The sequence below is a fragment of the Pipra filicauda genome, unplaced genomic scaffold (assembly GCF_003945595.2).
Source record: "Pipra filicauda isolate LSUMZ 115617 unplaced genomic scaffold, ASM394559v2 scaffold431_size579624_pilon, whole genome shotgun sequence".
In the NCBI taxonomy this organism is placed as follows: domain Eukaryota; kingdom Metazoa; phylum Chordata; class Aves; order Passeriformes; family Pipridae; genus Pipra; species Pipra filicauda.
The window spans coordinates 482,503-507,102 of NW_024104567.1; the positions used below are offsets into that span (position 1 = coordinate 482,503).

General features: G+C 46.4%; 1 protein-coding gene and 1 non-coding gene across 2 annotated transcripts; both read right to left on the reverse strand.

Annotated features, from left to right (window-relative positions):
* Window positions 1-521: 521 nt before the first annotated feature.
* On the reverse strand, window positions 522-23,469 carry PPP1R8 (protein phosphatase 1 regulatory subunit 8). Its single transcript, XM_027713612.2, has 7 exons — window positions 23,364-23,469; window positions 13,488-13,548; window positions 8,027-8,180; window positions 7,193-7,413; window positions 5,316-5,460; window positions 4,111-4,175; window positions 522-3,037 (listed from the first exon to the last, which is right to left on the reverse strand). The coding sequence occupies exons 1-7, from the start codon at window positions 23,417-23,419 to the stop codon at window positions 2,684-2,686; spliced, it is 1,056 nt and encodes a 351-aa protein (XP_027569413.1). The 5' UTR covers window positions 23,420-23,469; the 3' UTR covers window positions 522-2,683.
* LOC113983985 lies at window positions 11,484-11,648 on the reverse strand. Its single transcript, XR_003539323.1, has one exon.
* Window positions 23,470-24,600: the final 1,131 nt, after the last annotated feature.

Below are 24,600 nucleotides of genomic sequence, written 5' to 3' on the forward strand. Positions count from 1 at the left end.
ACCCTCCCCAGCTGCTGCTGCATTGGGAAAAAAATTATGTAGAGCATAAGTATTGCTGATTTCATCAAAGCTGGGGAGTCCCTCTCAACCCTGTGCAGGGGTCTCTGGCTCTCTGTAACCAGGGCCCAGGTTGGTGTTTCTCACTGCAGCGTCCCCAGGGACAGGGGACTGAGCCTGCCCAAGGCCATGCTGTGTCAGAGCAGCAGCCTGGGCAATGAGAGCAGCAGAGCTGGGCTCTGAAGTACAACTTACAGAGAGAATTAGGCCAGAATCAGGAAAAACTCCACTTGGAAAACAAAGGCAACCACTGTTCAAAATCCACTGTTAGGTGTCACTCGTGCCAAAGTGCAGCACGAGGCAGCAGAGAGGGTCATGAGCAGCTTTAGGAGCTGCAGCCTGAGGCAGGACAAGGCCTGCAGGGAGAAGGGCACTTTGCCATGGCAGGATCCTCCCATGCCCCCCCATAAGGGGCAGCCTCAGCTGCACCAGTGCAGACTGGAACGAACACACTACACTCCAAACTGGCAAAATCCGCATTTAATTTACAACATAGTAAAGGTTACAGTTAAAAAGCTCAACAGAAGTGTGAAAAGGCCTATTACATATTACACAAGTGTACAAACGTCTGTACAAAGCCCCTTGATGTTCCTGTCCCCTCCTGGCCAGCCGTGGCCCCTAAGCTCTGAAATAACGAGAGCTGGTTCAGAGCCAGGGAGGAGAAGAGCTTTAAAAAACAATGAGCAGTGAAGCTTCCCTTGTCAAGAAAAATCTTGCAAAGAGCCACTTGCAAAGAAACCAAAACTACCCCCCCAACAGACAAAAAAACCCCAAAATAAAACAGAAAAAGAAGAAAACTTGTTCAACTTTTGTTTGCCCTGACTATTCTTATCCTAAAGAGTTGCCTTCAGAAAGCAACTGAGTGGGAAACGAAAATCCTACAGGCCAGACTAAAGGGAGAAAGATTTGGAGAGTCATTGTGGGAGTGCTGGGAAGCAGAACAAATGCCCGAGGGCTGAATCATCAATGGCAACTAAACACAGAACAGCACAGCTGGATCATAGAGCAGGTGCTGAACCACCCATGGAATAGTGTGAGCTGGACAGATGGTGCAAGGAGGGAACAGAGCAGTCTCTGAATCCATCGCTCTCGTGAGCGGGGCAGCTTTACCTCAGGGACATGATAGAAGCAATCACGGAGCAGAACTCACTTGGATTTTGGAGCATCTGCCCAAAAGGGTCTGGTGCATCCAGTACTCCCTGCACTGGAACACAGCCCTGCTCCAGCACTATCCAGCACCCCCTGCACAGGAACACAGTACTGATCCAGCACCCCAGCACTACTTCACCAGGCAGCCACAGTCCTGCACACAGTGAGCAGGGTCTCATTTTGGTGCACATTTTCTGGATCCCCCAAACAACAAAGGAATGTGACTTGTAGCTGAACTGCACTAGAGAGTTTACAAAAACCCCAGAGCAAACCGAAGAATAAGAGAGCTCTGGCCTTACCTTGTGTAAAGTACAGCCACAGTGTCTGGACATGTGAATCATTTTCAAATCTAAGCCCACAGATCTGAAGGGCTGGAGCAAAAACCCATCAAGCTTCTCATTTTATTCAATGGGAAAAGGTGATGAAGGAATCAAAAAATGTGGTATTATGGAAGCAGCTTGTGCACTGCTTTATTATCTCTACTGAGAATTCCTATTCTGGATCTCAGTAGCACTTGATCCTCACCTGCTATTCCCAGCAGCCAAAATATTTGCAGATTGGGGGTTTAGGTGTGGAAGGGAACCAGTCCTCTGGCTCTGCTGACAACTGCTCAGCTTTGTGTCCTGTTGCATCTCATATATGCTAAGCTTAAAAGTTCCATTTGCAAATAAAAATGACACTGAGTTACAAGGGCCACCAAATGTAAAAGAAACTGTTCTCTGTGTTAACCTCACCCTGAGTTATCCCAGGGGAGTCACCAGGGCTGTTGGCACCACAGCACAGTGCAGACAGTGCCTGTCTCCCCATCAGACACTCTGACCTGTGCACCCAGTACCCATCCCACAGCCCCCACCCTGCAGCACTGGAACAAAGCTAAGGAACCCACCTACTGCTTGTCCATCTTAACTTACGACTCATGGGATGCTCTAGTGTTTTACATGGAAATTAAAACAAGCTGTAGGCAAACTAAAAATAATAATAATGAAAAGAGAATGCCCCACATTGGTGGGTTTTGAAAATATAAAAAATAAAAGCTGACCTATATTCTGCAAGTTTTACAACTCCTATCAATGGGACTCTGCAAGGCTTGGCCCCAGAAACATTTGCTGTGAGCATGTCCAGCAGGAACAGTGTCACCCACAGCGAGCCTGTCACCAAAACACACGGATCTGCAGGGCCATGCCATAAGTAAGAATGGAACTGTGTGACTGCCTCTTTGACTGGCGGACCCAAACTCAGTGAGAAGACCTCTGGGACAGTGGTGGCTAAGAAAAGGCTGCAGGGATTTTGGTTCAAAGGGAGCCGGGAGCTGTATTTTTCTTTTTAAACAGACATATAAAAATGTTTGAAGACAGATCTTTAAAGGATATTTCACTTCTCCAATCTCAGTATTACATCTGTTAGAACACTGAAAGTTTAAAAAGACGCACATGAAGAGTTTGTGGAGTTGGTGACTCCCACCCTCCCTCAGCCCAGCTCAGATCAGCAGGGACGGGGTCGGCTTCTTGCCCGGCCAGGCCTCCTTGGCATATTTCTTCTTCTTGGGTTCATTCACAGCTTCGGGGTTGAAGACGGCCGGGTTTGGAGCCGGGTTCATGTTCACTGTGGAGGGCACAACTGGAGTCAAGTCCACGTCGGGGGCGAGGTTGGGGTAGGGCATGGGCAGCCCCCCGATGAGCGCGGTGCCGTGCACGCCGTGCGACTGCGGCCCCGCCTCGCTGTGGGTGGGGGGCAGCCCCCCGTACAAGCCCCCGCTGTAGGGGAAGTTCTGCATGCGCCGGGACGTGGAGTCCTCCGGGGGCAGCGAGCCCGCGTTCTCCAGACGCTTCTTCTGCAGGCACAAGTATTGAAAGAGTTATTGTAAAGGCACGAAACCATCAAGCTCTTCAAACTCGTTGCCAAGGCTATTTCCCCCCAAAAAGGCATCTAAATCTGCCACATACAAAGTTCCTACAATGTCCCAGTCTTTGTCCCTCAAGTTTTCTTCTGGGTTTCCCTGACAACCACAATAATAAACTCTTAAAGATGCACAATGCAGGAAGGGTGACAGAAGCTGAAGCTCAGGTGTAACTCAGATGAAGCCTGAGCACCTTTTCACCTCCTCTATACTCCTACTAGTCTTGAGCTTGTCCTGAATGAAGACTGAGTAGGTCTTTAGCCAGCAGACTCATAGAATGTCCTGGGTCGGAAGGGACCCACAAGGATCATCCAGTCCAACTCCTGGCCCAGCACAGGACACCCCAACAATCCCACCATGTGCCTGAGAGTGTTATAACACAAACCTGCCCTCCCCCACAGAAAGAAACTGCAACTTTGAGATCATTTGGGTAATTCTGCTCCTGATCACTGGAATCTTCTCCACCAGTCTGGGCTTATGGAAAAGTATCCTTCTCCATGTGATGTTATTTAGTCTATACCAGCAACAAGTGGAATTGCTGTTACATAGTGGCTTAGCTGCTCTGAAGCTTTGCAGATCTTCCCTCCTCTTCACATATTCCAATTAAATAGAGCACTGTCAACACACACTCATCTTGGAGCAAAGCCTAAACCCGCTTGTTCTAGTACACAACCTTATGAAACCTTTAGCACTCAGTATTTAAACAAACAACCTCTTGTTTTTACCTTCTATTTTCCACACTTCCCACAATTTTAACTGATGTCTGGAAATAATGCACCGAATTTCTGTAAACTGTTTTTGGGAGGAAAAAAAAAATCACCACAGATTCCATGTGTTATTGAAGAAAAGAGCTAAACCTGGGTTTGAAGGGAAATGGTCGAATTTGCAAAAAAAGACAATTGTGAAACACAGACATCACTTTGGAACGGTCTGTTTCTAAGGTGCACTTCATACAGTGAGTTCATCAATGTAAGGTGTTAATGAGGAACATGGGAGTCACTCCGTACCTTCACAGGGACCACTGCTGTCTGTACCATGTTCCGGAACCGCCCCACAGACGGGTCCACGTCCTCTGCAAAGCAAGAACAGCGATGCCTTCAGTGAGGACACGGGCAAAGCAGAACCCACGGGGAAAACTGGAACACAGACCTTCTCCTCCCAAAGCCAGCACTTCAGCACTTCCCAGCGAGCACAAGTGTGACCAAATAAAGAATGGGGCTCAGGGGACACCCAGTGGCTTTGTCTCCAGGTGGCTCACCAGGCATCTTGGTAAGGAATGCTTTCCCTCAAATGAAGAATGGGAAGGGGAGCAGCTGGATGGGCAGTTTGGGATCACACAGGCTGGAGTTTGGGCTGAAAGCTGCTGCTGACAAGGCACTGCACATGCTAAAGGCACAGCAGCCAGTCCCCAAAGTCCTTGAAGGAGGAGTCAGAAGCAGTCAATGTAAGTTCCTGAAAGTCTGGAAAAATTATCTTTTTTTTTTTGCAATGTGAATGACTGGCATTTGCATTAGGATGTTCTGAGCACTGAACTGCATCACCTTATAAACCAAAATGGTCACTCTGGGTGCTCTACTGTGCCAGTGGAACCACCTCCACACCATATTTCAAAATGCCGGCTCATTAATTAGCTACTCTTATTAACAGGAATACTATCCATATAAAGTATCATTGATAGGAATGCCATTAATACAGAACAGCTAAAGGAGAAAAAAAGACTAATTTGGAATTGGATGTGTTCAGATGCATCAGTTTGAATGAGGATTGAGGACAACCTGGTTCAGATGTACAGACAAGTAGCAAAGACCCTCTGAGCTGGAGACAGATACCCCGGAGGCAACAGGTAAGTAAAGCATTAGGGGACAAAGAAAAACAAATAAGTTCCATTCCCATTTATATTCTAAAGAAGGCAAAAAATGTAAACCTTCCTCCTTTTGGACCCATGACATTTTTCCAATATCTGACAAAATACTGAGCAATGAAGCTGAGTGTGATGTCCCCATCCTGCACAGACCACACAATTACTTTACAGGTACAACAGAAGAAACAAGAGAGAGGTCAAAGACTTCAGTGAGAAACGTGGCAGCTTCTCTGAAACAGCTGATCCCAAATGTTGACTGCCTTATCCATATGCAGCCATGAGGAATCCCTATGAGAATATAAGAAGGAGGTCCTGAAGAGCATCAGCTAAATATTAAAGCAAAGTCCTTACCCGGATTGATGATCTCATCGTCATCACTGAACGTCACTCTGGAGTTCTTCCGTTTCCTCTTTGGCCTCTGGATGTCCAAGTTCCCTTCCTCAATGGTCAGTGTGGAGATCCTCTTGTTGTGGGCTGTATTAAACTCTGTCAGGTTCTAATGGCAAATTTGGAGATGAAAGAGTTTAAGCAACTAGTGTACGAAATCTGATTTAATCATGTGACTGTGCACATCAAAAGACCACAGCACACTTTAGTTTCAACTTCAGACCCCAAGGAAGAAGCAGAGCTTCAGGGCTGCAACGAGCTGCCCTGAGAGGCTGCGGGGTCTCTGCAGAGAGATTCAGAACTGAGCACGATCCTGGGCAGTCGCTCCAGCTGGCCCTGCTTGAGCTGGTTGATGATTCTAAGAGTTCCCTTCCAACATCCACATTCCTGTGAATGCCACAGACACTGCTTTCTCCCACAGGTATCTGACAATGGGAAAAATGTGGGAAACCACCCGACCTGAAGCATGTGTGCCCTGGCAAGCCTTAGTGAGATGACCACTGGGATATTAAGATTATTATGTCCCTGATTCTGGGAAGCAACATGATCACAGGTTTATCATGGCAGACGAGATGCTTTAAGTGTATCTGTCAGCAGAAGCACCTCAGACTATCTTCACAGCCAAGAAATTAAGAAACTGAACCTAAAGAAGTATTACCCAGGGAAGTAGTTCAGGCACCATCCCTGGAGGTATTTAAAACACATGTAGATGTGGCACTTAAGGACATGGTTTAGGGGTGGGCCTGTGTGAGGGACTGAAATGGTAATGTTTAATGGCTCAAACAACTGGCCATTTGCAAAAGCAGCAGGTGCTTTGCTGATGATGTGCAAGGAACAGCTCAGGGGCAGAGGGGGTGAACATCCACCACCATAGGGGACAATCTGGGCTTTGAGACAGTTAAGGGAACAGGCTGAAAAGCAGCACATCCTGTGAGGTGGGATAGTGCTTTTTATCATGGCAATGTCCTTCCTTACACAACTGGCTCAGGGGTGAAAACTCCCCTCCCTCTCTGGGGGAGATACTGGGACATTCACACCTGGGCCTGAAGATTTTCATCCCTTCTGATGAGGCATTACTGGCTCAAATATGCTGATGTGAGAGGCAGCTGTCATGTCTTGCAAGGTGTCATAAACCATCAAAGACCCCCGAAGTGCCCCTTGGGCACTTTTCTGGGGCCTTCCACCAGAGGATTGTACATGATCCACAGTGTTGCAACAGATCCACAGGCTTGCAACAGACAGTGTAAAACAAATCCCCCCCCAGGGGAGTTACCTGGGCATTCCCATGTAAACCTAAGCCTACATTAATCCATTGGATTTTGTGTTTCAAGAGCTTCCCCCACCCCCGACAGATCAAGTCTGTGACCATCACTTCAGCCAATGGACATCAAAATTGCAACAATCAAGTTTCATCACTGGATCCATAGGTGGTGAGATCTTTCTGCTCTTATCCTTTCTAGCTTTTCCTTATATATTTTCTTAAGTGTTATTTTTATGCTTTTATTTAGCTATATTACTATAGATAATAATAACCCAAACAGCTCCAGACCTCCTTTCCATGGCAAACAAACTGTTCTAAAATAAACCCTACATATATATGTATTTATAAACACTAGTCATTCGGTGTCATTTCACTCTAACCTGCCCCAAGGGATCTATTAACAAGAACCCTTGCCTACAGGGGTGAGTTGTAGCAGCTTGGCAGTGTCAGATTTATGGTTGGACTTGATGATCTTAAAGGTCTTTTCCAACCTAAATGATTCCACAACTTTAAGCAAACAAGCAGGGAATGCTGTCCTAGCTGGCAATGCCACTGAGGCACAGTGTGCCATCGTACTCACATCCAGTTCTGTCTCCTCCTCTGGCAGGCCCAGCAGCCCCTTGAGCTCCTCATCCTCACCACCCATCTTCTCATCCCCCTTCACCGCCGACGGCAGCGTCTGCGGCTTCTCGCGCAGGGTGTACGCACGGGTGGAGGCTCCGAATGACACCGTGGAGTCGATGGGGATCTGCTGGGGTTTGTGGGCTTCCAGGCGGATGTGACCCAGGAACGTGCCATGTGCTGAGGGTGTCAAAATGCAAAAGAGTCTGTTAGTCACCAGACTGGGCTCACTGTATTCCAGCTCCAGTTTGAGAATCTCAAAAACTGTAACAACTGTTCTGAGGTACAAGGCACTGAGGGACTGCTGAGAGCATCGGCTATGTACATTGTACCCATCATCTCACACACTGAGATAACACACACCAGAAGTCCTCAAAAAGTCATGGAAATCAATTACAAACACCCTTTACTTTCTGTATTCCTGCAGGTCCCAATGTACTATGTCTATGTCTAGACAGTGGAAAAAACCACATGACAAGTTTCAGACCTTGGGAAACCACCCAAGAGAAGGATTTGCTAAAATTGTGAAGGTCAAGTCGCTTTCCTCCTCTCCTTTTGCCTCTTTAAGAATCTAGAAATGTTTTAAATAAGAACTGAGGCAGATGTAAGCTGACTGGAGCAGACACTCCTTTGCTCTAACCCTTGCCCATCTTTCCCTAGGACGCAAATTCCGATTATATCCATCTGTCCACACAGTGCAAACAACAGTGGGAAAGGAAAAAGTGTCTCAGATTCAGAATGTTTAAGCACTGAAATATTGCACTTCTGTCTGGTTAAATGCCACACTACTTACTGCTGTTCAGATCTATGAGGAAAACCCTCTTGAGATGTTTGTGATAGACCAAGGCAGCATGGACCCGAGAGCAAGACTGGTGGTCAATGGTAAAATCGCACAGATCAGGATTTCTCCCAAAGAGATAGTATTTCTTCTCATCAATGATGAGTTTCTGAGTAGAATGTCAAACAGAGAAGCATATTAGACTCCTAGAATCTTTTGGATCTTCCTGAAAAAATTCAAGAACATGAATAAACAGAGCAAATTCAAAATGAAGCATCAACAGCTCATCAATATTTCAGTTTAGTCTGGTACTGGTAAATACAGAAACTCAAATCTGCTCTTTGTAAAATCAGAAGAGATGAATGTGTGAGAGTCCCAGTTATTTCCTTCTTTACCAGCCAACACAAGACAGCCTCTTCAAATCATGAGACTGCCTCACACAAGAGATTCTCTCTCACATCTGCACCCAAAGATTTTAACACGTTCCTCGATTGCTGACCTTGGGCCCTGTCCAAGGCAGGAACCCACGCTCAGTGATCTCTGGTCTGATACACAACATCAAAATTATACTTCTGTACAGAACTGGACCTGCAGGAGTTTCCAGACCTCTGGTATAAAGATGCAAAACTATACTGAATATGTGCTGTGATAGGAATCCATATTAGTCTATTCAAGTAAACCATTACTTTTAGGCATTTCTTCTTTATTCATCCTAGTTCTAATCTTTTCTTCAAACAAGATCTTAGAAACCTTAATATAAGTTCCATAAACCATCTCTATAAAGTGAGGGACATGCTGACAAAGTCCTGCAGTATTTCCATTACCAGACCATGTTGCTGAGGGAACTTCTTGCACCTGAATGCTACAGTACCTGAGCAGGGCAGGTGGAGAACCTTCTCCCTGGCTCCCAAGAACTTCATCTAATCTATATTTTCCTGCTCCAGGTGGACAAAGTAAAGGCTGGCAGTGCGTTACACATCTGTTAACAGGCTTCTCCTGCTTTTTGAAACATTTAACAAAGCCCACACGTTTCAACAGCATCATCAAAGGAATGCTGAGGATACATTTTCCATCAGAAAACCTCATGAACCAGGCTGAGATGAACTAGCATTCTGTCTGCTTGAGCACATGGATTTCTCCCCCTCCCTCCATTCCCAGCGCCTCTATCCTCTCCTCAGTCTCACTGCCACACATCTGAGACAAGTTTTCAGGCTGCAAAGCCTTTTTTTCCCATGTTAATCTTTCCCTGTTTGAGTGGACTGGTTCAGTGTGCTTTTGGTCAGATGGGTGTCCCAGCTGCTCCAGGGAAGCTGTGGGTTACAGCAGTAGGGTGGCTGATGCTGAGGATCCCCCTCTCTGGCAGCACCATTCCAGTCAGCAGGTGTTTCCTCCTTAGTTCTGCCAGGTACAAACCACATGCTCAGCTACAAAAGCCAGTGTATCTGAGTAGGTCCAGGTGGCTGCTCTGGGGCTTTTCTGAGCTGTCAGACAGACTGACGCAACGACCATCCCGAGAGTTCCTCATTCTGTGGCACCACCAAGTCATAGAGAAAATAAGGAGACAGCTTGAATTAAGACACAGTATTTATACTCCTCCGCCTTATTTGCAAGGACAAAAATCCCATCAGGGACCTCAGCTTCTACTACAGGTCACCTTGCAAAGTCACATCTATTTACCTGCCCACCGACTATGAACTTCAAGGCTTTAGCACTGCTACAGTCACGTCACTTCCCCACTAGTTTTTTCCCAATTTTTCCCCAAGGTTGCTCTGTTTTCCAGGTTGGATTTTCCAGTGTTCTGCTGAACATCTATCAGCCCCAACACTGCAAGTTCTCACCATCTGGTATTCAGTAATAAGCATTTAATTTATTTCTGTATGTTTATTCACTCTTTTAGGTCACTAGAAATTAATTGAACAACCTGACTCCACACTTGTATACATCAGGATGATTTACAATTAACTGGTCCCTTAGTTAAAGGTCTTATTCTTCAGCAGCTCAAGGTACATGAGCACCAGTTCATGACAGCGAATGCTTTATAAAATCTACCGACTCACATATTTTGTCCTGCTTTCGTAAAATAAGAGTATTTAGGTGATCAAAGTGTGTGTATCTATCAGCTCTTGACATCTATTAAACCAAATAACTTCTCAACTTCTGGCCAATTTCAACCAGCACTACAAGATATTAAATTTCAAGCAGTTACATGAAAACAGCTAGAAAGAATAACAACTTCATCAACCTCCTCAGTGATACACAAACTGGCAGAAAATTCACAAGAGTGCCAATATTTAGGCTTAGACCGCAAAAAAAGTTTTCTTTGTGAGTCCACATGTCATTTGGTAAACCAGCAATCACAGCTTAATTGGCAATTCACCTGCAACTACATGGTCTCATGACAAATGAGGTGCAAACGCAAAATGTAAGTGATTTTCCTCCAGCTGGGACATGTAAAACATGCAGGCGTCTCCCCTGAATCCATCTGTGTTTGGTGCAGAGCAACACACCTCAAAGCCTCAGTGTAATAATCTGAATAAGATTAAAAACATGAGAAATCACTATATCGAGTCTTCTGGGTTCTGCCCTGACCTGGGCACTTTATCATCACTTTCTGTCTCTTTACAAACGCTGGTTTTCACAAGACCCCTCAGAGTTAACCAGAAAGTATAAGCCACTGATGAAGAGCTTAAATTAGTACATGGTCTCCTCCATCTTTTCTGGTTGAATTTTATTTGACTTTTTTTATCCCACCTATAAACAGATCCATCCACCTCCTCCCTGTACACTCCCCACACCAGTGTGCCCTTTCGAGGCTTTTCCCTGCAAGCCTTAACCATTGTTCCATGAGTCTTACTGATATTTTCTCTTGGGATCAGAGTTGTTTCATCCAGCTATTGATCTGAGAACACCATAACTGTTTGTTACAACCCATCTTTTGAGGAAGCCTGGTTAGGTTCTCTGAGGATTCAGCTTCCCAGAATTGGATTTATGTCCCATATTCCACAGTTCCTTACTCATTTAGATCAGTACCTGACTCTTCCCATGCTCAATACCTTTGCACTAAGGAATTCTATGATTCCATGTTGTAAGAAAGACGAGCACTAACTTCTCCTTTAATTGTGAATTTGAAAAAAAGTCCTGTGTTAACACAGCTCTGATAAGAACAAGTGGATCTTCAGAAGCTGATTCATTCCTCCACAAACAGTGCTCAGCTCCACAAGCAGTTATCTCATGATTTCAAGTATCATAAAAGTTGGCCAAACAATTTCTTATTTTTGCCCACAACTGACACCAAAAGCATCCTGTAAGTTTTCATTTGCACCTGTTACACACGAACACACAAACCTGTCCCTGACTGGACAGCACTTCAAGAGTTTTTCAAAGACACAAATTCATAAATTGGAAATGCAACAAATCACCATCAGAGAAAATAATTCTATTGACTTTATTTCAAGATAATGTTTCCAAAATGTTCTGTGCCTCTGAGCTATAACCCAGTGTCTTCCTTCACACACTGAGCTTAAACACTGCATGGCTTGTTTTGCTGTTGCACTTTGCAGACCCAGCGATCACAGGGTGACCCTCAGGCCTCGGCACAAGGCTGGGACACCGATGGCTCGGTTAGTACCAAGTGCTCAGTAACCCACGGGATTTAACAGCTCTCTTCCTTGGCTACTGCTGCCTGCCACGACAGATAAAACTGGAGAACTCTTTGCCAGCTGTACCGAACAGGGAAACATGTGGATCACATCCAAGTGCTGCTCAGTTGCTGCACAGTTCCCATGCACACACACAGGACCTTGTTTCAGGTAACCACCACAGACTAGAGGACTGAAGCCATCACCTACACACAGTGCAAGGCCCAAAGCAGCTGCACAAGCAAGTGTGTGGCATTGAGAAGGCTGAGCTCAGGAACAATCCTGCTGCAGCTCTCCAAGCTCGAACATGATTCTGAACACGTAACAGAAGCAGGAGAGGCCGAAAACACGGCCCAGGGTTCCAAGACAATCGCAACGCAAAGGGTTTGAGAGCCACAGTGTTGGTGAAGGAGAGTCCTGGAGTCCTGGTATGAACCAGCTCAGCCACATCCTGTAGGACAAAGAAGCTGCTCTAAATGTGCAGTACGTGTGTGCCAGTATCTATCTCCTTTCCAATGAATGCTGAACGAAGATCTCTCAGGTCAAGACTGGCTTTGCCAATTTCTTGTCTTTAAATCCAGAGTAAGAGCACTCTCTCAAAACAGCAACGGACTATAAAGAAAAGCCTCATTTTACAGGTTTCTGGCCTGAGAAAACACAAGTTTATTTATGAGACACCTATTTGTGACATCTCTATCTGCTCTCCTATGCAAAGCATACACTGGTAACTCAACCAAATTCCAAACAGTAAATCTGTGCTGCTAGACACCAGAAGGAACACTTAATACTGTCTCATGCTTCTGTGGTAGCATACGCTAAATACCAGCAAAGATTTTAAGCTACCTAAATCTTGATCTAACACTGGTTTCTTAATTTTCCAATTTTTGTTCAGAAAAGTTGGCTCAGCTTTGCAAAGTTTTCCTGGCCAGAAAAATTTCTGTTTTAGCCAACTGCAAGTTAGGAGTCTCTCCGCACCTAAAATACATTCACTGGTTTGGGTCCTCTCTGTCAACCCTGTTAGAGACTTTCCTTTATTCATTAAGTGTGACATAAGACAAAATATGAAATAGAGAATGAGGTGGTGCACAACAGACAAATTCCTTTGCTGTAATAAAATTAACCTGCTGTATCTGAGATGTTCACAGATCCTGAATGTGGGAGGAAAAATCCAACTGTGTTTCATACTGTAGGACAGGGCAGCACTCCTACAAAATACAGGGTGCCTGGTTAACCTTACTATAAAATAAAAAATTAACTGAACAGACAGGTTTCTCAAAACAAGTGGTACAAAGGGAAGAGCTTTTACTTTTACTCTTCTGTATCTGAGATTTCTTGACCACGTTATTCAATTCCTGCTCTTGAAGTTCCTAGGACAATGTGCCTTCTGCTGCAGTCTGGCACCTCCTGTGCAAGTATCTTATAGGGAAGAAAATGTCAACGTTGGTCCAAAATGAAGTTTGGAAGAAATCAGGTTCTGCAAAGTATGGAGTCTCCCTTACAAACATTTTATTTTTTGTCTCTCTTACTAGGGCAGGTTTGATGTTCAATAATTGTGTCACTGCTTGCTGAGCCCTGCAGTGCTGTATCCCTTCAATCAGTGCAGTTAATTGGGAGATAAACGATGAAAGCCCTGCATGGCACGAGGCTGCCTTTAAAGCACAGGCAAGGGAAAAGTCACTTCATTCTGAAGTTTCAGAGCAAAACAAACTGATTTGAAAATAATGAATACAAGAGAGAAAGGAAATACCTATGAGTAAGTGTGGAAAATGCTGGGAAATGTTCTACTGCTGGTGCCTATGTACATGACACACCAAATCCATCAAACCCAATTTCCATACCTCAATGAGTTTGTCTCCTTTGACTACATCCAGGTGTAAGCCAGGTGGTGGTTTTCCTGCCCTGGAAAATAAAGAAAGGCAAAATATAGTATCAAAACATTTAATAAAAAGTTTATTAGTGTTGGAGCTAAAACTCTATTTGAGCTCAGACCAAACCTACACAAATGTAAGCAGAAGTATTTTGGGGAAAATATGAAAATCCCATAATTTTCTTTTCCTCCCTGCAGATTCCTTCTGAAAACACATAAACAAAGATTTTTTATGGGAAGAGTGAAGGTAACAGGATGTGAGGCTTTACCTCTCCAGGTGGAGACCAGTTGATTTACACAAGAGAGCAGCTCCTGAGAGAACTTGATATAAGGCAGGAAGAGACTAACAGGTAGAGAAGGGGGTAAGCTGGGACTGTTTGTTCAAGGGCTCTCTTTTCTCATGTCACCTTCAAAACAGCACATCTCTACCCTTGGCTTCTGAGTGGAACAGGAATTTCTACCACCCTTCCCTCCCCTACTGGTAACGGCAAACCCCCCCAAAAAGGTCTCTGCACACCCCTGTAATATTATAAAGGTGTTGTCCAATTGCCAGAGCTCCTCCAGGCTCACCTATGATCGCACAGAACAGACTCCAGTACCAGAGGGGTCCCACCAGGGGACAGCAGCATAATCCTCTTCTACCCCAACAGCAGCTCAGCTCCCCCAGCCCTACAGCTCCTCCCTGCTCACCTCCTGAGGGCAGATGCACCTGTCAGCCAGCATTATTGCCACCTGGAAACACAGCACAGAGCCTGTGGGACTCAGCGGGGCACAGCAAGATGCCAGCACGTGGGAGAACCCATGGGGATCAGCAGAAGGGTACTGGGCATTTGCAATGCTCAAACCCACAACACCCTCGGGGTACCAACACCCTGCCCTGCACCACATGGGATCTTTGGTGTCGGCAGCAAAGGCTCTTTTTCCACTCAGATCTCTCAAAGTCTGCATCTCTAGCACTTCCTCACGGATAACACTGCAGTTTGTCTCTGAGGCTGGACCAGCTTTCTGGGTAGGCAGCAGCAGTGACCCAGTTCTCAGCTGCACCACTGCCCTTCTGAGGAACTCCAGAGATCACATTCCCATTCTGCTCCCTGCATGGAGCCAGCCCAGGAAACAGTGACAGCGGGCAGCCATGTCCTCAGGGTGGCTGGAGAAGAAAACAAGGTAACTGAAGGTAACTGGTAACTGAAGTTGTTTGAGGGGGTTAAATACAGATGTTCACATTTCTGGGATGTGCCTTAAAACGTGATGGTTTCTTCTGTGTCCCCAGGTCAGTTCTCCTCAGTAACTTAATACAATACAGTCTTCTGTTATTGCTACTTCATTTCTTTCCCAAGCAATATTGCTGCTCCCAATCCATTACATCAGCCTGCCCAGATCTCTCTGTCCCTTTCTGAATTTGTCAGTTGGGACTTGGACAAGTTTTCTTGCCAGGCCCTTCTCTACGACTGTGGATATACCACCCTAATGAGCACATGGTTAATACTGATGGATGAATGAATGGCAGCAGCAAAAGCAGAGATTGCGAAGCTCCAGGACAATCTGCTGAAGCAGTGACTGCTTCTAGAAACAGGATTATGGTGGTGTGGGGGACAGACCAGTCAGGGAACTGCCTCCTCTTAAGCACTACTCAAGGATCTTACAGCCAGGCTACACCTGAGCACTGCTGTCTCCTCTTGTGCTCCCTGCAGATCTCAGTGCTCAGTTTGCACTGACAGGTTCCTGTCACGGATTCGTGTCCACTTCTCACTATTTCCTCTTTCTGCCCCTGAGCACTGGAAAACTTGTTTTTCCCCAGTCCTCTGAAATTGCCAAGTTCTGCAACGCAACTTTTGATAATTTTTACACGGCTGCCTTACTCTGATCAAACAACAGCTGCTTCCCCAACCTTTGTTTTTTCTTTCCACATAGTTAAACCTCTCAACAAAGTCATTCTACAGGTAAGTCTACTTCTTATTCAGCCTGGTCTCTGCTTTTCCTTTCAGTGATCTCTTCCTGGATACTCAATGGTCAGTCTGTCCCAACACACATTTTAGCAACGCCCTCCCTGTACCTGACAGGTCACAGGAGAGCTCCCAAGTGCTGTAGCACAACTATTGTCCTCTTCTGTAAGCTGACTCCTGTCTGACAGTCATCTTTTGCCATATATCAGCTCTGATTTTTCATTGCCACCTCTATTTTTACTTTCACCCTTGCTGTTATTTTTACTCTGCCTTTACCTTCAACTTATTTTGAACTCATAAAACAAGCCCAGCAGTAGCACAAGGCAGTGTCTTCAGCTATGGATTAAACTGCTGGAAAAATGTACCTATTCTCTGGCTTCTTTTGGACTGAGAATCCTTTGTAGGCAATATTTCCCCTATCTACCCATTCCTGCAAAACACTGAACACAGGAAGGCTGTAAATACTGATTATGATACCATGAAAACAAACTCACAGAAGTAATTTCTGTTAGAAAACACCTTTGGAACAGATTAAATCAATGTCACAGTTCGGGCTGCCAAACTTAAATACTTTAAAAGCCTTTTAATGAAAAAAAGTAGAAAGATTTTCCAGTTTTAAATTCTAAACTAATTAGTTCCAGAGTCACCAAAGATCAGAAGTAATGGCTAGATTTGGAACTATCAGCCGCCCCTCACATGCTCTGCCTTATCACACCTCTCACCTCATGGATCAAGGAGTAAAACACGAAAGGAAATCTCTCACGAAAATCTACTAGAAGAAAGTTTGTTAGAAAGCTGGCCCTGTGCTGTTACAGGAAAGCAGTTTTTTCCATCTTATTTCCAATATTAAAAGAAAAAAGTCCTCTTCCACTAACTAATATATCCACTAAACTAATATATCCACTAAAATATCCACTAAACTAATTTTCCTACATTGTTCTGAAGGATGAAGAATTACTTGAGGTCAGCAGACTGTCCCCTCCACAGAAGACACAGGGACAGCCCTTAGCACTGCCCCAAGCCCAGTGCTCTCCCATCAGAACTCTGCTCCAGCACATTTAAAAATGGACAACAAGCAGCTGTTCTGTACCCTCCAGACAGTGCATCACAGTCCCCAATGCCTGCAAATCTCCGGCCTCCACAGAGCAGCATCCTGCAAGTGACCTGGAAGTAACACCTGGGAACCTACTGCTGGTCACTAGTTGAGTGAGTTTAATGGAGACACAGCATGCTCAGACCACCCCCTGAATTGCCAAAGCTTCCAGGGAGAAGTGAAGCCTTCCAGAAAATTCACAGAGCTGATTGGCACGGAGAACATGGCCATGGACACTATCATTAAAGGAATTCTCTGGATCAGGACATACCACATCAGAGATTTTCTTCACTATGAGTCCAAGGAACTCAAAGAAGTGTCAGAAAGTTCTTAAGAACTGATAAAAAGAGTGACAAACTGCAAACCTCAAGTGGCTTCAGCCAGGCACTCTCAAGAGCTCCCTAAATCCTTTGTGCCTGATGGTCAAAGCACAAAAGAGGATGGGATGTCACACTGATGCACAGTGTGACAGGAAACCCTCTGAGCTGTTGTTTCCAATGATTTCGGCTGGCTTTATGCTCTTCTCTACAGAAAGAAATCAGAATAAATAAAATCCTTCTCTCACTGAGATGTTGGTTGATCACAGAGTTGTTGTGGATCGTGTGCACTGGTAATGGAAACGAGTGCTGTGCCCTTCTCAGAGCATAACACACAGCACAGGAGCTGAGCCCAGGCCAGCACTGGAGCCTGCTCAGGAGACAACTTCCTCTGCTCTTAGAAACATTATTCTGGCTAAACTTCCAGTTGTAAGAAACAAAGTTTAAAAAGCTTGTGGTTCAGACTGGATATTACAGACCCTTCCTGAATGTAGAAAAAAAATGCATTGTTTTATGGAATATTTCTGATGAGAAACGCGGCTGCTTTGACCAAACAAAGCATTCCACTTGGATTAAAGCATTTGCCCAACTTTACCTTGGCACTGTGCACCTTTTCTTGTTACAAATGCAGTTTCACACAGAACTAGATTTTACTGGCTCACTCTGGTTCCCTTCATTACCTACTCAGGAACAAAGTCTCCACGGAACACAGTCAAATTTGGAAATTGAATACAAAATTTAATTTCTGAGAGCAAGGCCATAAATATTCTATTAGAGAGAATTACAGGTTTTATGATATCAAAAATTAATTTAAATGGCACTGAATTAAATAGGAAAATGAGTATTAAGTAGTGAGCAACAATGCAACAATTATTTCATAAGATTATTCCTACATTTTCAGAGTGAGAACAGGTATACTGGCACTGTAATTTACCTGTAGAAATCAGAAGAAGACAGGACTGTAACCTTTATACCTACCAGGAAGTCATTCCAAAGCTTTGTTATTCTGACAGCTTGATTTCCGTACTAATTTTTTGATCAAATCCTTTAATTTCCATTCTTATGTTTCTTGTTTTTTCTCTTCAATTATAAAAAAAAAAATCCCTTTTTGAAGTACAGATAAGCTTTAATAAGTACAATTAACACAGACTACACATTTTCATGAGCACCTTCTACAACAGCACTGACACTTCTCTACCTCACACACAGAATCCCAGACTGGTTTGGGTTGGAAGGGACCTCAAAGCTCAGCTTGTTCCACCCCCTGCCATGGACAGGGACACCTCCCACTAGCCCAGGTTGCTCCAACCTGGCCTTGGACACTTCCAGGGATGGGGGAGCCACAGCTTCTCTGTGGCAACCTGTGCCAGGGCCTCACTACCTTCACAGGGAAGAATTTCTTCCCAATATCCCCTCTATCCCTGCCCTATGTCAGTGGAAAACCATTTCCCCCTTGTCTTGTCCCTCTATCCCTTGTCCCCAGTCCCTCTCCAGCTCTCCTGGAGCCCCTTTAGGCACTGGAAGGGCTCTAAGGTCTCCCCAAAGCCTTTCTTCTCCAGGTGAACATCCCCAGCTCTCCCAGCCTGGCTCCAGAGCAGAGGGGCTCCAGCCCCCCCAGACTGTCACCACGGCCTTCTCTGGACTCTCTCCAGCAGCTTCGAGTCCTCCCTATGTTGGGGGCCCTAGAGCTGGAGGCAGCACTGCAGGTGGGCTCTCATGAAAGCAGAGGGGCAGAATCCCTCTCTCCCCTGCTGTCCACACTGTGGGATCAGCCCAGCACAGGAAGGGTTTCTGGGCTGCCAGTGGATGTGGCCAGGGCATGTGAGCATCTCATCAACCAACACCCCCAAGTCCTTCTCCTCAGGGCTGCTCTGCATCCATTCTTCACCCAGCCTGTGTATGTGCTTGGGATTACCCCAAATTATTACGTATCAGGTACAGTATTAAATCTTTTCACTAATTTTTGAACAGTTGTGTTACTGGTGACTGACGGTCACCCTGTGCTCAGCTGACATATTTGTGTATCTGTTCTCTTATTTCTGAATATAAACTTGTGTCCTTTTACTTCTGAATAGTTACTTTATGGCTTGAAGTAGTTGTTGTTCTTAGTCCCCATTTTCCATCATTCGCTTCTGCACTTTATCTTGTTTTTACAGTTCTGGTCTTCAAATTATACCACAAGGACCGGATAATTCTCTGGCCTCTATGCTGACCACACTTATGTCACCAATGAGTGTTGTGGTCACTTTTGTCAAGGTAATTAATAAAAAACCCCAACACTAATAGGGTCAGCCCACAGACTGTTCAACTGTTATTACCTCCTCAAAGTCAATTCCCTATAAATTCATGGTTCTTGTATGAATCCCTCTATTGCTTCCTAAAATGATTGTTTCCTAAAATGATTGTTTCCTGTGTGTCCTGTAAGTAACAGTCTTGAAGAGAGCCGGCCCATCTGACTGTCAGGCTTTGGCAGACACAGCACCTCTGCTTTCCTGCCATGAATAATTAGTCCCTTCCCTACACAGTCGAGCAGGTGATGCTCAGATTTTCCCGCAGCAGCTGCATCCATGAATTTGCTGGCCTTATGGAAGACATCAACTGCTTACAACAATCAGTAATTAAATATTTACAAGGGATACCACTGAACAAAAACAAATTCCAGCACAGGTTTTTAAAAGATTAAAACAGCTACAAGCAAAGAAATCTTTCTTTTGTACCAGAAGCAAAAAAATGTGTTTCTTTGCTTTCACCACCTCATGCTCCACAGGCCAGGCCACGTCTCTGTGCCGTATGTCTGGATGGTTCTGAGAGGAACTGAACAGATTATTGCTGCCCTTGATGGCAAACCCTCCACTGCAGAACTACAGAGCAATGGGAAATAGCAGGGACAGATGAGCAAAAAGAGAAAGAGAAGCCCAAGCTAAGGTCAAGCCTGCAAGGAACATATTGAGTAACAATGACAAACCATTTTGGAAAGGGAGGACAAGGCCATCAACACTCTGGGATGTGATGGTGGCTACAGTGGCCGAGTAACAGCACTGAAGTTTCACAAATCAGCTGGCAGGATCTCCTCCCCAAGACAAAGATTCAATGCTGACATGCCAGCAGGGTTACAACACCCACATCCAGCTGAAACTCTGCAGCAACACTGAAGTAAGTCACCAAGAGAAATTCTGAGTTGCAGCTATTAAGGACATAGACAGGACAGCTTTAATTCTGTTGTGTTAATTCAAAATTAGGTCAATTCGTTTGGTTTCTAAACATGGACTCAGAGCCTTAATTTAGCCACACCCTAAAATGGTGGCCTCTGTGACTATTGTACACACCTTCATGCCCGACTTCAAGGACAGGGTGGAATTTTCAGAACTCTGGAGCTCATCTCCAGAAATCTGTGTAAAAGCATTGCCAGGAATAGTCAGTTCTTGGCTCAAGGAAACTGAAGAGAAACAATTGATGCTTTTAAAACAAACTATTTCAAATGTGCCATTCCAGGACAAGCCTGACATCCCCACTACTGGTGCGTCAAGACAGAGTAAAGAAATTCAGAATTCCAAATGCAAATTACACCAGGACAAAAGGAGAGGCAGGCAGTATCCATTAAACATCTGGTGTACTTCAGACCTACACATCAGATAATTTGCACCTCACAGAAGTCACTTTTACCCTCTAAAACCATCCCAAAAGGTTTGCAAAACTCTTAATAAAACTAGGATATGTAATTGTTGTCTAAAGACATTTGTTAGTCTCATAGTATGGCTAAATTTTAATGCATAGGAAGTACCGGCAACATCTTTATTCCACCTGTAAATGCACAGCTCAAATCTGTAATATGTATGGAGCAGTTACAGTACAGGCATAAACAAGTTCTGGCATCAGCAAGTACTATTCAGATGGAACCAGTGTTTTTCATCTGTCTTGAGCAAGTTTAACTGCTGGAAACACAAGGAAAGAAAAAACAAGTATTTTATGGGCTACAAAGAAGTAACATATAACAGCACAAAAACTAAATCAAAGCCACAACTTAAGCCTAGTAAAAGCTGTGAACTTTGGTGCAGAAGTCTTTTCTGGAAATGGGGTACTCAAACACTATCCATGTTAGGGAAGAGGTACAATGATGGAGGCAAACCCCAAAAGCATGGGGAACAATTTAAAGGCAAAGAAAAAAACCTATTCCTTTCGATTATATTTAAGATATACTTGTTATATGACTGGTGCTCACAGCCCCCAGCCAACTTCCACTAGAGGCAGCAAAATAGACAGGTAAAGCCTGTGATTTTCATTTTAATACAGGTCCATGAGACTGAAGAAAATTCACTACAGAAGAAGCTGCTACTGGCCATGAAGACTCTCTGCAGCTCCGAGCTCTTGGTCACCCAAAGCTCTTGGTACAAAGAACTGCAGTGCTGCCTGTGCAGGAGACTTTTTGGTGCTTGGATGAGACCAGGTTTCCTGCAGGACACATTTGCACTAAGACTTTCCATTAAGTCAGAACTTTGAATGACCCCATTATTGGTCCAAGCCTGCTACTGCAAACCATCCCCACTCTGGAGAATCCCAGAGGCCCATCACTGATTCCACACCATACCTGTGTGTGCTCTGGTTTGCTCTGAAAGGAACAGACACTTTTAAACCATGAGCTGGAATCCTCAGTTCAGTAAATGTCAGTAGAAAGCATCCAAAGCTTTAACACGAAATATATTCTACTTGTTTTGCAGACTGTAAAGATAAACCAGAAACAAATCAATCCCTGATAGGAGAGCTCCTTGCTACTAGAGGGGCAAGCCACAAAGACCCAACACTTTCCATCTGGGTTCACAGAACACACACACTGACTGTAAGTTCTCCAGACTGGCTTACTGCTAGTTTACTTTTTTGTTTTTACACTCAGGAAACAACAGCTTACCCATTTCAAAAGAAGCATTAAGGGAAAATGTTAATTTTTTTCACACAAATCTTTCACCAATATTAGCTGCCACATCTACACGTGCCAGTTAGACAAGACCAAGTTGTATCAGGCACTCCTTTACTACACATGTACAAACACAGGATCAGCTGGACCAAACTTGGTCCCTGAAACTATTACAATGTGCAGAAGCCTGAGGGAAAACAAAGAGCTTCCTTAGAATGTATAAGGAGAGAGTCCAACAAGAGCTTTGCTGCACCCAAGAAGGATTTTGGATTATTATTGTAAAAGGACATTCAGGCTGCAAAAACCAAATTACCAAAAATCTTAGAACTGTCAGAATAAAACAGGCACCCAAACATGCCCCCCTTGCTGCTCGGCTGTGCCCCCCTGGCTTGGATCATCTCCTGGATCCCATTTCTCACTCAGCACAACACACTGTGCTCCAGAACCACACCAGGGCAGCGGGGAGCTCTGTCAGACCCTGCCCTGCTGCAGCTAAAGCCACAAAACAGGTACCTGAGGAGGCCCTCACAGGTACAGGTATTCCAAGCCTCCCCTTCAGATGGGATTTCTTTAGGAATTCTTCTGCAATACCATCCAAGCCACTGAGACCAAGCATTTCACAAGCTGTTCCATCTACAGCTTTCAAAGGCACAAGACATTCCAATTTACCAGGGAATATAATACATGTTGTAATCACTGTTGTATAAAAACACTAAGAAAAAAATAAAACAGATGATACTTCAAATTTCAAGTTGAATATCCAGAATAATTTCTTGCTTTATCTACTCTATTGTGTCATCACCTTATGGAACACCACCCTGCCTCATGTAGATGTTTGTTGTTGTGTATGTTCAGCACAAACAAGATCCTAAAATACACGAGGAATTCTTTTCCACGAGAGTGTTAAATGGCTTTACCACCTAAAGCAGGCACTTACAAACCAGGTCAAAATTAGAAAGCATGCTTGCTCTGTGTGCACGCACTGGGCACTGTCCCGGGGCACTGAGGTACCGCGGCTGTGGGCAGGGCGGGCTGGCACAGCTGCTCCCGCTCTCGGGTACGATGGTGTGTCATTGTCCGGGCCATTTAAAACACAACCGCGCCCGCCCCGCTGCTCGGGCACCCAGAGACCGCGCAGCGAGATTGCTTCCGTGATGCACCGAAAACACCCAAAGTACACGAGCGACGGGCCCCTGATCCAGGCTCTGCTCCCGGCAGGAGCGCAGGCCGGGGGATTTCACGGGATCCCTCCCTTCCACGGCCCCCACCCGCCCAATTCACAGGCCCGGTGCTTCTCAAACACTTCATTCGGCCCTGACCTCTTAACTCAATATACTAAACGACCCGGGCTGGTTTCAAGCTGGCAGATTCCCCGCACCGGACACATCCCCTGAGCAGGATATTTAATTTGTACCACACCGCGTGTTCCGTCCGAGCCCCGGGAACAGCCCCAGCCCCGCGGGCAGGGCCCGCACCGCTGCCGACAGCGGCCCCCGCAGGGCCGCGCTCCTGCCCGGCCCCCGCCGGCCCCGCCCCGGCTCGGTGGCCCCGAGGGCGCGGCTCCCGCCCCGCCGGCCCCTCTCACCAGCTCGGGCACTCGAACAGGGCGCCTCCGCCCGCCGGGGCCGCGCCCGCCGCCATCTTGGCTCTGCCCCATTCAGCCGCCGCGGGGCACCATGGGAAGGGCGCGCTCCCGGCGGCCCCCGCGCGGCACGAGCCAGTGGGGCGGGGCCAGTGATGGGCGGGGCTTAAGTGGACACGTGTCCCGTCCCCGCTACTGGCCCCGCCCTCGGCGCCCGCGCTCAGAGGAGCGGCCGCGACAGGGACAGAGACAGAGACGAGCCGGGGCAGCGCCGGGGACAGGGACAGACAGGGACAGACAGGGACAGGGACAGGGACGAGCCGGGGCAGCGCCGGGGACAGGGACAGAGACGAGCCGGGGCAGCGCCGGGGACAGGGACAGACAGGGACAGGGACAGGGACGAGCCGGGGCAGTGCCGGGGACAGGGACAGACAGGGACAGGGACAGGGACAGAGACGAGCCGGGGCAGCGCCGAGGACAGGGACAGACAGGGACAGGGACAGAGACAGAGACGAGCCGGGGCAGTGCCGGGGACAGAGACAGACAGGGACAGGGACAGAGACAGAGACGAGCCGGGGCAGCGCCGAGGACAGGGACAGACAGGGACAGGGACAGAGACAGAGACGAGCCGGGGCAGCGCCGAGGACAGGGACAGACAGGGACAGGGACAGAGACAGAGACGAGCCGGGGCAGCGCCGGGGACAGAGACAGACAGGGACAGGGACAGAGCTGAGCCGGAACCAGGGAAAAGCCTCCTCTCTTCGGGAGGCCGCAGCTGGCGCGGGGCTGGCGCTCAGAGCCCGCACGGCCACTACGGGCACCAAGGAACGCCCATCCCTGCCCGGCGCCCCGGATACCCCTGAGTGTGTCCTGCGAGCCTCGGATCGGCGGAACACCCGTGTCCGAGCCGGGCACACCGCACTGCAGCCCCAGCCGGGGCGTGCCGATGGTGAGTTTTCACGCCCAGGAACCTCAGTCAAGACTGTTACAAAGGGCCTCTGCAGCAGTTGTGCTGCTCCGATCAATGATGGGCAGAGAGAGGAGGCAGTTCAGGCAGTTACAGCAACCCCGAGCCCAGAAACCTGGACCAGTGTCCTCAATTTCAGTTTCCGGAGGACTAAAACAGGCTAGAGGAAGGATGGAGCCTACAAATAATGTATCAATGCTCCCTTTTAGGCTTGGTGAGGAGGAAAGTGCTCTCATTCTGACACAGCAGTGTGACACCCAAAGGACTCTGCCC

Excerpts from the sequence above, each read along its gene's own strand:
- PPP1R8 (XM_027713612.2), bottom strand. The coding sequence starts at position 23,419 with ATGGCGGCGGGCGCGGCCCCGGCGGGCGGAGGCGCCCTGTTCGAGTGC. Across the intron at positions 5,461-7,192 it reads AGGAGGAGACAGAACTGGAT|AACCTGACAGAGTTTAATAC; the intron begins GTGAGTACGATG and ends ATTTGCCATTAG. Across the intron at positions 3,038-4,110 it reads CAGCAGTGGTCCCTGTGAAG|AAGAAGCGTCTGGAGAACGC; the intron begins GTACGGAGTGAC and ends TTGTGCCTGCAG.